Below are 15,988 nucleotides of genomic sequence, written 5' to 3'. Positions count from 1 at the left end.
GAGTTTCTGTTTGTTATCACAGTCACACCATGAGTTGTTAATCATGAAACATACACCAACCCCCTTCTTCCCTGAGAGTTCTTTATTCCTGTCTGTGCGATGTACTGAGAACCCAGCTGGCTGTATGGACAGAGAAAGTATATCCAGAGAGAGCCATGATTCCGTGAAACAGAGTATGTTACAGTCCTTGATGTCTCCAATGGAAGGGGTTCCTCGCCCTGAGCTCGTCTACTTTATTGTCCAGAGACTGAAAATAAGCGAGTAATATACTTGGAAGTGGCACACCTCCTGAGTCGGACTAGAAGTCCACTCCGAATACCTCTTCTCTGCCGGCAGGGTCTTGGAGCAGCCTCTGGGATAAGTTAAATTGCCCTGGGGGGTACAAACAAAGGATCCAATTCGGGAAAGTCGTATTCCTGGCGGTAATGTTGGTGATTTACCGTCGCTCTGATATCCAAAAGTTATTTCCGGCTGTATGTAATAACACAAAAAACATAATACTGCAAAGCTGCCATGTCTGTCAGTGCCATCTTGCCACATCGGAGAAATTGAAGCTGTTCCAAGGGCAAAAGGAGGGAGGGGGGTGAGGGTGCAACTCAATGTTAGGAAGGTGTTCCTAATGTTTGGTATACTCAGTGTATAGATGAATGGGGGTCCATGAAATCTCATACATGAAGAAGCAACGAGAATTCAGATTCTCTTCTTGAAGACAGGCCAGGAGAGAACGAGGAAGACTAGGTTCTCTACAGTGTCAGATATATATGTCATCACACCAGCAGAACGGACAAGCTCATAACACCTGAGCACATAACATTATTGAGGTCAGAGAAAGAGAGAGAGAGAGACAGAGAGACAGAGAGACAGAGACAGCCAGCTTCAAGTTCCTTGGCGCCCACATCACAGCCTCAGGAGGCTGAAAAGAGTGGTGCGGTCAGTCCAGTACAACACTGTGGCCGAGCTCCCTGCCATATCAGGCGGTGTCAGGGAAAGGACCGAAAAATTACCAAAGACTCCAGCCACCCAGGCCATAGACTGTTCACTCTGCTACCGTCTGGCAAATGGTACTGGAGCATTGGCTCTTGAACCAATAGGCTTTGAGTCAGCTTCTACCCATAAGCCATAAGAATGGTACCCAAACTATTTGCATTGACTATCTTGCACTGACCATACGCACACACACTGGACTATATACTGTATACAAACCATATGCACACACTAACTCACACACATTACATTGACACTCCCACACATACACTCACAAGCACAGCCATGCAGACCAACACAACACAAACACACATACATACACATTACACACACTTTTACACATCATTTGCTGCTACTCTGTTCTTTATTTTACACKTATTATTATTTATTCTGATGCACTGTCACTTTACCCTGCCATCATGTACATATCTACCTCAAATACCTCGTACCTCTGCACATTGATCTGGTACTAGTACTCCCTGTATATAGCTCCATTCTTGATCTGCTACTGGTACTCCTGTATATAGCTCCATTCTTGATCTGCTACTGGTACTCCTGTATATAGATCCATTCTTGATCTGCTACTGGTACTCCTGTATATAGATCCATTCTTGATCTGCTACTGGTACTCCTGTATATAGATCCATTCTTGTATTTTATTTTATTCTTTCTGTTACAATTTTTAAAAAATTACTCTGCATTGTTGGGAAGGGCTCATAAGAAAGAATTTCATGGTAAAGTCTATACCAGTTGTATTCAGCGCATGTCATAAATAAAATTTGATTTGCAAATGAGAGAAGTGGACGGATGGACAGACGGGCAGAGTGAGAGGTGGATAGACGGCAGAGTGAGAGATGTACAGACGGGCAGAGACAGAGATGGACTGAGACTGACGGACACTCGGACAGGTAGAGCGTGAGAAGTGGACAGACTGATGGACAGACAGACAGAGACCTACCAGGGTCTGTTGGTATCTCAGAGCCTTCCTTTGCGATGCATCTGCAGCCATTGACACGCTGTCACTGACCCAAAAATAACCCCGATGGTGGCTTCAGCATTTCCACCCGCACACTCTCAGCTAAACAAACACACACGTCAAGAGTGCACACACTTTCTTACATATGCATTCTAACACACACAGCAGTTCAGTGCACACACACACACTTGAGATTGACACTTGTTCAGATCCAATCTTGTCCAGTTGATCCAGAGGCGGTGTTCCCTCCACCTGTCCTGTAAGACAGTCAACAGAAAGACGTCTGTACAGAGACTCCTGGTAGTGATATGAGGCAGCGACAGACGCAGCGCTTTCCTTTATTAGAACAGCAGACACCTAATCACACACACAGCAGGGCTCACGTTATCGACACCGATACTGACATACACGCCTCTTGTCCCCGTGAGCAGGCCAGCCAGACCCGTGGGCTATTAGATCTTTGGTTTTGGATGGAGTGTTCTTGTTTGGACAGTCAGGGGTGAGTGTGATGCCACCCCCCACGGGGCTGCCCCTGCAACGTGAGGGTAGGTGCACATTAACACCCCCGTCATCAGAACCCTCACATGCTCCAAGCCCTCATTCCCCCTGCTGTTTCACTATATCTCTTCCTTATCAGCAATCTGTAATGGACTTCCGTAGGCCAGATGTAGCAGTCACCATAATGCACATTGCCATTTATCCCTTCTGATATAATGGTTTTCAGTCTGGGTTGTAGGCGTGCATCTCAAAAGTCTAAAGTGGTTTTCACTCAATCGTGTTTACTGATCTGAAATCAGCTGTTTCCATTTCAGCCRGATGAGACAGCATGGCACATGGCCCGCCTAAAGAGAGCGAGAGAATGGCCCCGGCCCCACCAATCCCTTCTCTGCTTTGGAGACCACACGCCACCACATTACAACCTAATCTCACTGCATGGTGGTGGCCAGAGAGAAATGTGTCACTCCGACCACGGGAGAGTGTGTGATGTGTGTCAGGGAGAATGATTATGGACAGCTGGCTGAGGCACTACCTGATACACAGAGAACATTATCACTGTGGTGGTGGTCAGTGTGTGACTCATGACGCATATCATACAGTCATGAAACAGTCCTTACTACAGGGTTATGCGAGTTATACTATACCAGTACACTGAGAGGGGGACTGGATGTACACTGTGATAAACAAACAGCAACAAGGAGAGATCAACATATAATATCATGCATAGCGTACATATGTACAGTGCTCTCACACACACACAGCGCATGTCAACACAACTCATAGAAAGTCAATTCATAGTTAAAACAAAAGGCTGTTTATTTTCTTGAACATTTGGCAGTCTTTTGTTTTAGACATAGTCATATTCTCCCCCCCATCCCCAGCAGCTCCTTAGCTTATGGCAGTGAACCCCAGCCCTCAGTACTTCACCACAAAATCCACTTTTGGAACATTTACAATATCAAAAAAATATGACTTTCCACCACACCAGTTGTGTAGATGCTATATTGTACACATTAAGTTAGTTCAAACCGAACTAGAGGCTTCAAACCGAATGGAAAACGTCTAACAAACGTCTGGCWCTTTGATTTTGGGGTGAACTGTCCATATAATTAGAATACTAATTTAACAGGATCTCTATAGAACTGTCCCTTATAAAGATGATCACTACGCATTGTCTCTGTGATTGGTTGGTCAACAGCTCAATTCATACTGTTCCTGTCATATCACTCTTCCCTTCAACACTGTTAGAATCAAACACATTGCTACTCWTTCTGAGAAACATCAATATTGCTGCTCATACACTTGAATGTGATGCATCATCCTATGTAAATGATAAACCAAGTATTTTAAAGACAATACTTAACACATATTTCACATGGCACACATTGCTATGGAATATTGCATATCAAATCGAAAAGGAAAATACTGTAGCTGCTTTAAAATCAATCCATACATCTTTAAAACATCCATGTACATCCATCTTGTGAACTGAAATCTTAATGGTCAAGGAAACGTTGAGTAGATAACTTAGGTCGCAAGATGATCAGAGATAACAAGCAGTTACATAGAATTCTAATATAATTCATTGGTGTAACATATAAATGTATCTAATTTAAATAAAATGTTGACATTTCTTTCATCACATCTAAGTAATAACAGTCTGGATACCAGTGTAGTTACAACATTAATTAATCTAAATGTTTAATTTAACCTTTATTTAACTAGGCAAGTCAGTTAAGAACAAATTCTTATTTACAATGACGGCCTACCCTATCCAAACCTGGATGATGCGACGCTGGGCCAATTGTGCGCCGCCCTATGGGACTCCCAATCACAGCCGGATGTGTGACAGCCTGGATTCGAAACAGGGACTGTAGTGACGCCTCTTGCACTRAGATGCAGTGCCTTAGACCGTAACCCCATCATGGAGGTAGAGAGATGGGAGGGGGAGGACAGTTGTTTGTGAGAGAAATGGTCATGACTCCATTCTACTCAAATGGAATGCAGTACACTTGTTGCCTCAATAACACATCAAATCATTGCTAACAAACATGAAACTCCCAATATCATATCTACTTGTTCCAGTATCCTTCAGTGGAAGACTCAGATTACTAGGATGAGGGGAAAAAAACAGTAAGGTATTGAAATGCAGCTCCCTCCATGCTGCATCCTCAGCCAATAACTCTACACCACCACCTGTCTGCCCATCAGATGGACACAGATACATACCTTCATTTGGTCAGGGGGATTTCCTATTCTAATGCATATAWTGTTATGCATTTTATAATAAACATTTTTTAATATAAAAAGGAGACAAGGGCTTTACAATTCTTACAAAAAAGAGCTTCAAAATGATTTGATACAAAATAAATGGATAAAAATAGATCTGCATACAAAATACATGTTTAAAAAAAGAATAATCTTCAAACCCAAAAGTTACTGTTTAGTAAGAAATTAAAAGCGATACATTTAAATATATTCTGGTGTGTTAGCGAGCTAAAAATATTTCCTAGAACATTTCAATCCCATTTCTAACTGGCACAGATTCACATATAGCAAGCCTAGCTGATAGGTAGGTACACACATCAGCTGCATACCAGTCATGTATACTTCATGCCCATTACCAAGCACATAGATTTACAACAACTTGTTCCATTTTCCTTTCCAAGAGTTTGTCTGTGAGAGGGAATTTGCACAGCAAATGTGAATGAATTAATCCTCTATGATTGTGTGTAACAGTATGTGTGTGTGTCAGTAGTGGGTGTGGTGCTGTAGGGGTGCAGAAATGTGTGCGTGTCAGTACTGAGGGTGGTACTTGGGGAACAGGTAGAGGTCTTTGCAGAGGGAGCTGGTGAATTCAGACATCTCCTTACAGCGATGGTGGGGGGTGCCAGGAGCATAGCCTTCTCTGTCTTTAATACGACCATTCACCTGAGGACAGAGGTTACAAAAGGTTACTAGCACTGAATTTGCTGATAACTACTTTATTGAGGGAAAATGTATTTACTATGACTGTGATATGTGGTGTGTGTGTGTTTACCTGCACCAGTATATCTGATAGGTGTGTGTCTCTGGCTCTGAAGCGGAGTGCTGAGTTGACCTCTTGGATGAACCAGGATCCTCTCTTGGTGTTCCTCATGGCTGCAGTGCCTAGTAGAGCCCAACAGACACTACATTACCTAGCAGGGCCCAACAGACACGTACAATTACCTAGTAGGGCCCACACACACTACATTACCTAGTAGGGCCCACACACTACATTACCTAGTAGGGGCACAGACACTAATTACCTAGTAGGCCAAACAGACACTCAACATTACCTTAGTAGGGCCAACAGACACTCATTACCTAGTAGGGCCAACAGACCCTACATTACTAGTAGGCCAAAACAGGTACCCGTGTTCATACTAGTAGCTCCAACAGACACCTGCATTACCTATAGGCCCAACCAGACCCTGCACTACCTAGAGGGCCCAACAGACACTCATTACCTAGTAGGCCCACAGACACTCATTACCTAGTAGGGCCCAACAGACACTCATTACCTAGTAGGGCCCAACAGACACACATTACTAGTAGGGCCCAACACCACTACATTACCTAGTAGGGCCCACAGCCACTACATTACCTAGTAGGCCACACACACATTACCTAGTAGGGCCCCAACAACACCACAACAAAGAAACACCACAAAATATCCAACATTCACACATCATACATAACATACAACACACACACCTTTGAGGGAGCGAAGCCACAGATCATGTCGGCGCTGGGGCAGTTTGACTCTGAGCCTGCCTCTCTCCTCCGTCTGCCTTGTGTCTCCATCCCCCTCTCCCTCCCTCCCTGCATCCCTCTGTTCACAGCCAGGAGACTGGTCCTCTCTGGCCCATCTGACTGCCCACCCCACAGTCCATCTCCTCTGGAGGGAGACAGAGAGAAGACGGGTTAGAAGAAGAGAACGGGGAGGGAGGTTGGGGAAAGGGAAGGAGGGAGAGTGAGGCAGAGAGAAGTGTGTGAGCTCACCTCCTCTGCAGGCCTGGATGAAGAACATCTTGGGTTTATTCTGCAGTAGAGGACAGTGGGCGTTGTCAAACGCCTCAAACACCCAGTCCAACTGAGAGAGACAGAGATTCAATTAATATGATTATTATCATCAGAAAGGGTTTCTCTCTCAACTGAATGAGGTCACACACACCTCCAGTAGCTGTCCGTCTGTACCGTAGATAGCCCCCTCTACTCCATGGGACAGCAGACACACCACACAGCTGGATACGGTCTGGTGCTGCTGCCGTCTGCCAAACTGCTCAATGCACGCCCGCATGCCCTGTCATAGAGAGAGATCAATCAAGTATTTCACTATATTCTAATTACATAGCACTTTTAGAATTATTTTGGTACATTTTGTCACAAAGTGCAAGCGCCACTAGTTATACAGAGAGGAAGTGTAGAGYTGTAAATTCCCCCTTTGTTCTTGGCATTGTAAASACATGGTCATGGAAAGACCAATGCTACAAACAGCTGTCTCCACTAACTAGCACCATGACTCTAATAGCAACAGGTCTATGTGAAGATCAAGGCAAACAAATACCTGAGTTCCACAGATGGAAGCTAGTGGGGGATCCACCGATATAGTCCATGTTGGTTGAAGCACTGCTGTACCTTTGGCACCACTGTCTTACTGTCTGTGTGTGTGTGTGTCTGTGTGTGTGTGTGTGTGTGTGTGTTACCTGAGCTGTGAGGTCTCTCCGGACAGTGACTATGTAGTCCAGCTCAGTGAACACCTTCCTGAGGACCTCCTCGTCCACCTCCCCTCCCTTCCTGGAGTCCAGGTCAGGAGCAGCACAGGGGTCAAAGGAGACGTTACTGATCACCAAGGCCAGGCCACGAGGACTGGACACCATACTATAGGACTGAAGGGGAGAGAAAGGGAGAAAGAGAGGAGAGGGGGAGGAGAGAGAAAGTGTGAGGGGAGGAGAGAGATGCAAAGGGAGGAAAGAAAGCGAGAAGAAAGGGAAAGGAGGAGAAAAGAGGGAGGGAAAAGAGACAAAAATGCAGCGTGAGAAAATGACATGGTTTACCTGAAGGAAAATAATGATGTGCTTACGTTGCTGCTGTTCTCGGCAGTGTTTGTTGTGGTTTCTGTMCCTGTACTTCAATGACAGTTTTACACCCCAGTGGAGCTCAGTGATGAATCATCCCCAACCTGAGCAGGTTTACAGAGACTTCAACACATGGGCTGGGGGAATTCTCCCTGTCTCTCTTTCCTGTCAAACTGACTGTGGTCTAGACAAACACTGTCTTCTACGGACCAGTGGGGCTCCCCTGGTACTGTCTAAACTCTGTCTATACTGCAGAAGTCTAATATCTGTCTGTTTAGAGTGTAGACACTTCAACAGCTGTTACAGGTTGAGGTGGATGAATAGGAAGATCTGCTCTGCAGCTCCCTAGAAATACCTTGGGGGACAATGYAGCTAAACAGCAGCTGGAAACACATTCTGGACACAGGAAGTACATGCATGTGTTTGTTGCAAAGGTGCATGTTGCAGTGGCTGCTGCCTTGAAAACAGTTGTATTTGCAGTGAACAATATGAGAACCAAAAATATTCAGCAGTTAACAACGTTAATTGTCTCAGGTAAGAGATACCAGACAGAGACTGTGTTTAACCTGTTGGCATGACATGGTACAGACAGGTGATTTACTGGTTTGTATTAACAGTGAGTGTTGTACCTGTTGGCAGTGACATGGTACAGACAGGTGATTTACTGGTTTGTATTAACAGTGAGTGTTGTACCTGTTGGCAGTGACATGGTACAGACAGTGTTTACTGGTTTGTATTAACAGTGAGTGTTGTACCTGTTGGCAGTGACATGGTACAGACAGGTGATTTACTGGTTTGTATTAACAGTGAGTGTTGTACCTGTTGGCAGTGACATGGTACAGACAGGTGATTTACTGGTTTGTATTAACCGTGAGTGTTTGTACTGTTGGCAGTGACATGGTACAGACAGGTGATTTATGTTGTATTAACGTGAGTGTTGTACCTGTTGGCATGGCATGGTACAGACAGGTGATTTAGAGGTTTGTAATTAACAGTGAGCGTTGTACCTGTTGGCAGTGGCATGGTACAGACAGGTGATTTAGAGGTTGTATTAACATGAGCGTTGTCCTGTGGCAGTGCATGGTACAGACAGTGATTTACTAGTTTGTATTAACAGTGAGTGTTGTACTGTTGGCAGTGGCATGGTACAGACAGGTGATTTAGAGGTTTGTATTAACAGTGAGCGTTGTACCTGTTGAGTGGGTTTGTATTAACAGTGAGCGTTGTACCTGTTGGCAGTGTTTTAGGTAGAAGTCTGGTGTACAGGGAAGAACAGGGCTGGTGATGGGACTGTCTGCATCCAGACACATCTCCATTGACTCTGAAACACATATTAGGATGACRTTACACCCTGCATGCATTTCATTCCATARATTACACCAGTGGAGACAAACAATTACAATAATGCCCATCAGAGMAGGGTTCCATTCAAGGTCAYGTTTCTGYCTTGAAAGGGAAGCTGTTAGCAACATATAATGGTGTTGTAACAACCTTTGTACTACAGCTATGTGAGCAAGTCACACGGGCGTGGTGCCTGCAGGTGGCGAGACTGGCTGGGCAGTGGCACTCCACACCAAGGCTACAGCACACTGCTTCCACACTGATCAAATTATACAACTGGACTCAATGGGGACATTTTCATTTACACAGTTTTATTGGATTTATTAAAAATAGCTTTTTATAAAAGACTGAGTTACAAGCCAACAAACAGAATGATTACATTTATTACATTTTTCCCAAACAACCACACAAACAACCCCTCCCATGATCTCCTAGGAAACGTGCAAATATTGTGAATGAAACAGTTGTAAAACTGTGATCTTGAATGCACCCAGCTCAGATGACTGCTCTACTCACCTTGTGTTCTGGYTCTCTTGGCTGGAACCATCCCCTCCTGGGTGGGCAGTGGGAGGGGAGAGTCCACATATCTCTGAAAGACAAAGGAAATGGAGAATTTAACCATGTTTTAATTTACCTTCGACGTCAATACAATCTGAACATTTATAGGCAAAACCAGTTCATTCCTGATTTTTTTCCTCGTCTGCAGTGTGAATACCAAAACATCCAGAGGAGGCTTGGGTTGGGAGTGATGGCTGACTCTCACCTCTCTCCCAATCTACATCTCTCCTTCTCTTTTCTTATTCCCCTCTTTCTCCCCATCCCCCTCTTTCTTCCTGTTACAGCAGTCTGTAGCTTGGGTTGGGAGTGTTGTGGTCACTTCTTTCTCTAGTGACTGTCTGGGGACTCTGGGGGGGGACAGTCTGTAGTAGGGTTGAATGGCAGGAACCCGGTTTCCGAGATTTACTGTCCAAAACCACTCCTCTTTCCYAGGATAAATAACTGTGAGAAACCGGTAAATTATAATAAATGATTTATATGAACAGCATGGAGTGAAATGGAACTGTTAAAATGATACGCGATGTCTAAATCTGGCTTCTCTACGGCCGCTGCATGATGAATCAACGCTCAGGGTGGGGACAGACAGCCCATCTCAGTATGGAGCGCAATTCACAATGCATGTAGGAGGACCTACTGTATTGGTATTTTATTAGGATCCCCATTAGCTGTTGCAAAAGCAGCAGCTACTCTTCCTGTATCATCTCATCATGGTAACGTGTTTTCTTGTGACAGGTGGGCATACATTGACTGCAGCATAGCCTATGCTACAGTAATATAAAGACAGAATGATCTGGCTTTCAGGGGCCACCTTGTTTTTCTTTTATTGTAAAGAGTTTTAAAAACAGCCTATCACTCGAATAGCGTTGCTTTAAATCAGTGCACACACTATCTCCATCAACTCCATTCAAATTGCATCCAAAATAGATAATCCTGTTCTAAATTGACATATATAGATGTTCTAGCCTACCTCTTTCAGGTAATACATTATTAGCCTTATATTTAGCTAATTAATGACGGGTTATGCATAATAAGCATCTAACTTATAGCCTGTGTCTCTTGTACAATACGCAAGAGCCTGTGCTCCGCTGGCCACGCCTTAGAGCTAAGGAGCGTTTTGTGAGTCCCATGCAGAAAAAGCTAGACTAGACAATCTTTTTAGCATTTCTTACACCAATAGACTATTCGAAGAGGAATGCAATATATTTTTTGCTGAATGTTAAATACAGCAGCCAACAGAACTCACGGGTAGTTTGAAAGAACAGTGAATGCGTGCAATGGCAGAAGGCTATAGCAGTTATTTATTCAGACCCATAACCATTATATCTTCATGAAGAGAAGTGAAAGCCTTCTGCATCTAATTCTAGCAATATATTTGTTTTATTCACCTTGATTTAACCAGGTAGGCTAGTTGAGAACAAGTTCTCATTTACGACTGCGACCTGGCCAAGAATAAAGCAAAGCAGTTTGACACATACAACAACACAGAGTTACACATGGAATAAACAAACATACAGTCAATAATACAGTAGAAAAAAATCTATATACAGTGTGTGCATTTTAAGTAAGCATTTCACTGTAATACCTGTTGTATTCGGCGCACGTGGCAAATAAACTTTGATTTGATTTGCAAATTAGGTAAGATAAGAGAGGTAAGGCAATAAACAGGCCATGGTGGCGAAGTAATTACAATATACCAATTAAACACTGGAGTGATTGATGTGCAGAAGATGAATGTGCAAGTAGAGATACTGGGGTGCAAAGGAGCAAGATAAATAAATAAATACAGTATGGGGATGAGGTAGTTGGATGGGCTATATTACAGATGGGCTATGTACAGGTGCTGTGATCTCTGAGCTGCTCTGACAGCTGGTGCTTAAAGCTAGTGAGGGAGATATGAGTCTACAGCTTCACGATGGATTTGTTGACACAGTATGATGTTTCCAGTCATTGGCACAGCAGAGAACTAGAAGGAAAGGCTGCCAAAGGAGGAATTGGCTTTGGGGGTGATTAGTGAGATATACCTTCTGGAGCACGTGCTACGGGTAGGTGCTGCTATGTTGACCATGTGAGCTGAGATAAGGCGGGGCTTTACCTAGCAGAGACTTGTAGATGACTTGGAGCCAGTGGGTCTAGCGACGAGTATGAAACGGGGCCAGCCAACAAGACGTACAGGTCGCAGTGGTGGGTAGTATATGGGGCTTTGGTGACAAAACGGATGGCACTGTGATAGACTGCATCCAATTTGTTGAGTAGAGTGTTAGGATGGAGCGTATTATATGTCTAAATTGCATCGCGCTAGAGCGCTAGCGAGGATCGGGTAGGGAGGGTTCAGTTGGCACGTCAGGGTATGTTTGGCAGCATGAGTGAAGGATGCTTTGTTGCGGAATAGGAAGCTGATTCTAGAATTAATTTTGGATTGGAGATCCTTAATGTGAGTCTGGAAGGAGAGTTTACAGTCTAACCAGACACCTAGGTATTTGTAGTTGTCCACATATTCTAAGTCAGAACCGTCCAGAGTAGTGATGCTGGACGGACGGGCAGCGATTGGCTGAAGAGCAAGCATTTAGTTTTACTTGCATTTAAGAGCAGTTGGAGGCAACGGAAGGAGAGTTGTATGGCAATGAAGCTCGTCTGGAGGTTAGTTAACACAGTGTCCAAAGAAGGGCCAGAAGTATACAGAATCTATGTAGAGGTGGATCAGAGAATCACCAGCAGCAAGAGCGACATCATTGATGTATACAGAGAAGAGTCGGCCCGAGAATTGAACCCTGTGGCACCCCCATAGAGACTGTCTGAGGTCCAGACAACAGGCCCTCCGATTTGACACACTGAACTCTATCAGAGAAGTAGTTGGTGAACCAGGCGAGGTAGTCATTTGAGAAACCAAGGCTGTTTAGTCTGCCGATAAGAATTTGGTGATTGACAGAGTCAAAAGCCTTGGCCAGGTCGATGAATAGAGCTGCACAGTAATGTGTCTTATCGATGGCGGTTATGATATCGTTTAGGACCTAGAGCATGGCTGAGGTGTACCCATGACCAGCTCTGAAACCAGATTGCATAGCGGAGAAGGTACGGTGGGATTCAAAATGGTCGGTAATCTGTTTGTTAACTTGGCTTTCAAAGACCTTAGAAAGGCAAGGTAGGATAGATTTAGGTCTGTAGCAGTTTGGGTCTAGAGTGTCACCCCCTTTGAAAAGGGGGATGATCGCGGCAGCTTTCCAATCTTTGGGAATTTCAGATGATACGAAAGAAGTTGAACAGGCTAGTAATAGGGGTTGCAACAATTGCGGCAGATCATTTTAGAAGGAGAGGGTCCAGATTGTCTAGCCCGGCTGATTTGCAGCTCTTTCAGAACATCAGCTATCTGGATTTGGGTAAAGGAGAAATGGGGAGGCTTGGGCGAGTTGCTGTGGGGGGTGCCGGGCAGTTGACCGGGGTAGGGGTAGCCAGGTGGAAAGCATGGCCAGCCGTAGAAAAATGCTTATTGAAATTCTCAATTATAGTGGATTTATCAGTGGTAACAGTGTTTCCTAGCCTCAGTGCAGTGGGCAACTGGGAGGGGGTGCTCTTATTCTCCATGGACTTTATATTTGCCTGTGTATATTGGTTCCTAACTTCCCTGAAAAGTTGCATATCACGGGGGCTATATATTATTCAAGGATGTCATTAGAATGATGAGGGAGATTGGAAAATATTTAATGTAACTGTTGAAAGCAAGGAAGGAATAAAGCAACAATAGAGGGAGAAAGAGGAGAAAGGCTAATAACATCAGGGGAAATATTATGAAAAAGGTATATATCCGTCAGCCTACTATTTATACAAATAGTCCCTATTACATTTCAAAATTAAAATAAATTCTCTAGCCTATATTTGTAACTTTGTAGGCTGCATGTGCTGCACCAGAACCGCGTGTTCTCTTCTGCTTTATCATGGTTTGAACGATGTACGTAATACCAGTCCATATAATACAGTACAGTAATACAGTTCACACTCAAAAAGATTAGCCTACTGGAGCTTGTTTCGTTTATTTACCCAAGAGAGCATATAGCTAGCTACATCTATGGGGTTTTATGCTTCTCTGTCGTGCATAATGTGCAGTAGCCTATATCCTATAGATAATAGCACAATTATTTGGACTTTTTGGGGTCATTAAATGTCTTTAATGTAAGGCTCATAAAATGTATCAGACTCAGGTAGCATTAGGTTTGAATTTTCATTGCATATTTATATGCTTTATAATGCTTTTGAATGCCACTTCCAGTTTTGGCGGGAAATATAGGGTTACACGGGAGAAAAGTTGTTTTATTCTTGGGATGGAACATTTGTAAAATACCAGGAAAATATTCTTACTTAGTCTGTAGCTTGGGCTAGGTGTTGAGTAGCGCTCACCTCTTTCTCTTCATCCCCCTCTTCCTCACTGTCTTTGACTGGGGTCTTTGTGAATGGGGCGTAGCGGTCTGAAGCTTGGATTGGGTATTTTGTGGAACTCACCCCCTCAGCCCTGTCTTTCGCCCTAGCTGTCTGGGGACACTGAGTAAGGGGTGCAGTTTGAGGCTTGGGTTGGTTGTGGCACTCACCCCTCTCTCTCCATGTCTACCCTCTCCCTTTCTATCTTTGTCCTTCTGCTCGTCTGTCAGGATCAACATCTGATTATTGTGCTGTGTGTGGTGTGGCACCCAGTGCCCACTCACCTGTCTCTCTCCGTCCCTCTCTGGTGACTCTGTGAGCAGGGCACATAGGTGCTGCTGCTCTGTGTCTCTCAGTGCTGAGCAGAAGCTGCTGAAGGCTCTGGGACCACGCTTGGGGAGCAGGGACAGCAGACGCCAGCTCCGCTTGTGGGAGGTCGGCTCCGCCTGGGGAACAACGGATATCACCAGATTAGAAAAAATAGAAAGTGAAAGACATGGTAATCTACACAAGGGTTTCCGAAACTGGGTCCTGCCCCCCCAGGTGCACATTTAGTTTTTTGCCATAGCACTACACGATTCAAATAACCAACTCATCATCAAGCTTYGAATATTTCAACCAGCTGTGTAGTGCTTGGGGCAGAAAATAAACATGCACAGGGAGCAAGAACGAGTTTCAAGGACCAAGTATGGGGAACCCTGATCTACACTAACATTCACATTTGATTACATGATTGAAGTTAATGACATAAATCAACAATAAGACATTTGGGCCATGAATGCGTGCTTCTACACCTGCATTGCTTGCTGTTTGGGGTTTTAGGCTGGGTTTCTGTACAGCACTTTGAGATATCAGCTGATGTAAGAAGGGCTATATAAATACATTTGATTTGATTCGATTTTGAAGTTGATAAGTGTCATAAGTCACCTGACCTGGTAGTATCGAGCTACACAATTGAACAACATACCAGGATGCCTTCTGCCATGCTGTCGGTGAGAATGTCGTCTGTCTGCAGCGACTGAATGAACAGCTCGTCCACCACCATCTCTTTGCAGAGAGTCACAGCGTATTTCCGAAGCCCCCTTTTGTCTCGTTCCAGCATACCGCATTCCCCCAACATTCTGCTTCGAGACAAGACACAGGAAAACGCTTCATTTACTGTCAACTTCCATTCTTCTTGCAAAACCGTAGCGCGGTATATAGGCCTAGCTTCTCAACAACGTGTAAACGTTACTCATTGGCATTGTATCTAGCTATTATAATAGCTCAATTTACCTTGTTTTCTAAATCGGAGTGGTAAGGATGCTGAATGCGTMTTTCTGTAAGATAACTAACATTATACTAGTTAGCTAGCTGTCTGGATGAATACGAGAAAGTAATTGGTAGTTATCTCCTATTCTTTCCAAAGTCCGGTAACACTCAGCAGCAGATACTTACAATGACTGTCAGGTAACGTTAGCCAGCTGTCTCCAGCTAACGCGTTAGCTAGCTAATAATTAATGTGTGAAGGAAAAGTTGACATCACCTTGACGTCCGAACAATACTAAATTGTAAATTGTATTGCATAAAAACAGGTAGCTATGCTAAGAAATTTGTTCACAGTGTAAGCAAGTGTCAATCAGTATCGTTGCATTTTTCAAAACAATGTACATTTAACTTTAGATATGCAACAGCTAACGTTACATCGGCATGCTAACGTTGGGATGTTATTTTTTTTGTGGATTTCAAACATTCAGAACACTTTCAATGCGTTCATCTGCTCCCAACCCTATCTGTCCTGAAACTAGATAGCCAATTTAGCTAACTGTATTTGAAATTATTTCGCACAAATGAACAACATAACTTACCCACGTAAACCAACTTCCGCGCCTCTGCAATGTGTGAAAATGGTAGCGGGAGTGGTCTAAATTCATTGTGTTGGATTATAGCCAATGACAGTTCGGAAAATTTGGATTGACGTTTTCCTGGGCGAATACGAGTCAGCTTTCCCAGGGCGTGGTTGGAAACGTATTTATCAAATTCATTTTGAATTTGAATCGGTTGTTACAGTAAATAATCAGCCAATTGATAAGAATATCATGGAAGACTGACATAAACAGCCATCTAATGTTTAGATGAAGTA

The 15,988-nt window shown here is 43.9% G+C and overlaps 2 protein-coding genes across 2 annotated transcripts in view; both read right to left on the bottom strand.

Annotated features, from left to right (window-relative positions):
• The window catches only part of LOC139027813 (chloride channel protein 2-like), a 42,032-nt gene extending 39,642 nt beyond the window's left edge, over positions 1 to 2,390 (bottom strand). The window contains exon 1 of the mRNA XM_070443781.1: positions 1,943 to 2,390. Coding sequence (XP_070299882.1) covers positions 1,943 to 1,993 — 51 coding nt within the window. The 5' untranslated portion in view covers positions 1,994 to 2,390. The remainder of the gene's footprint in view (positions 1 to 1,942) is intronic.
• Positions 2,391 to 3,249: 859 nt separating this feature from the next.
• casp2 (caspase 2, apoptosis-related cysteine peptidase) lies at positions 3,250 to 15,763 on the bottom strand. Its single transcript, XM_070443873.1, is given in 14 exon segments — positions 3,250 to 5,389; positions 5,499 to 5,608; position 5,913; positions 6,197 to 6,227; positions 6,229 to 6,342; positions 6,344 to 6,380; positions 6,485 to 6,575; positions 6,657 to 6,785; positions 7,189 to 7,371; positions 8,790 to 8,881; positions 9,418 to 9,490; positions 14,151 to 14,312; positions 14,834 to 14,990; positions 15,714 to 15,763. Coding segments are annotated over 13 exon segments (1,311 nt in total). The 5' UTR covers positions 14,987 to 14,990; positions 15,714 to 15,763; the 3' UTR covers positions 3,250 to 5,254.
• Between the last annotated feature and the right edge of the window lie 225 nt (positions 15,764 to 15,988).

Source organism: Salvelinus sp. IW2-2015, linkage group LG6.1 (genome assembly GCF_002910315.2).
Source record: "Salvelinus sp. IW2-2015 linkage group LG6.1, ASM291031v2, whole genome shotgun sequence".
Taxonomy (NCBI): domain Eukaryota; kingdom Metazoa; phylum Chordata; class Actinopteri; order Salmoniformes; family Salmonidae; genus Salvelinus; species Salvelinus sp. IW2-2015.
This window is presented reverse-complemented; position numbering and strand designations above follow the sequence as displayed.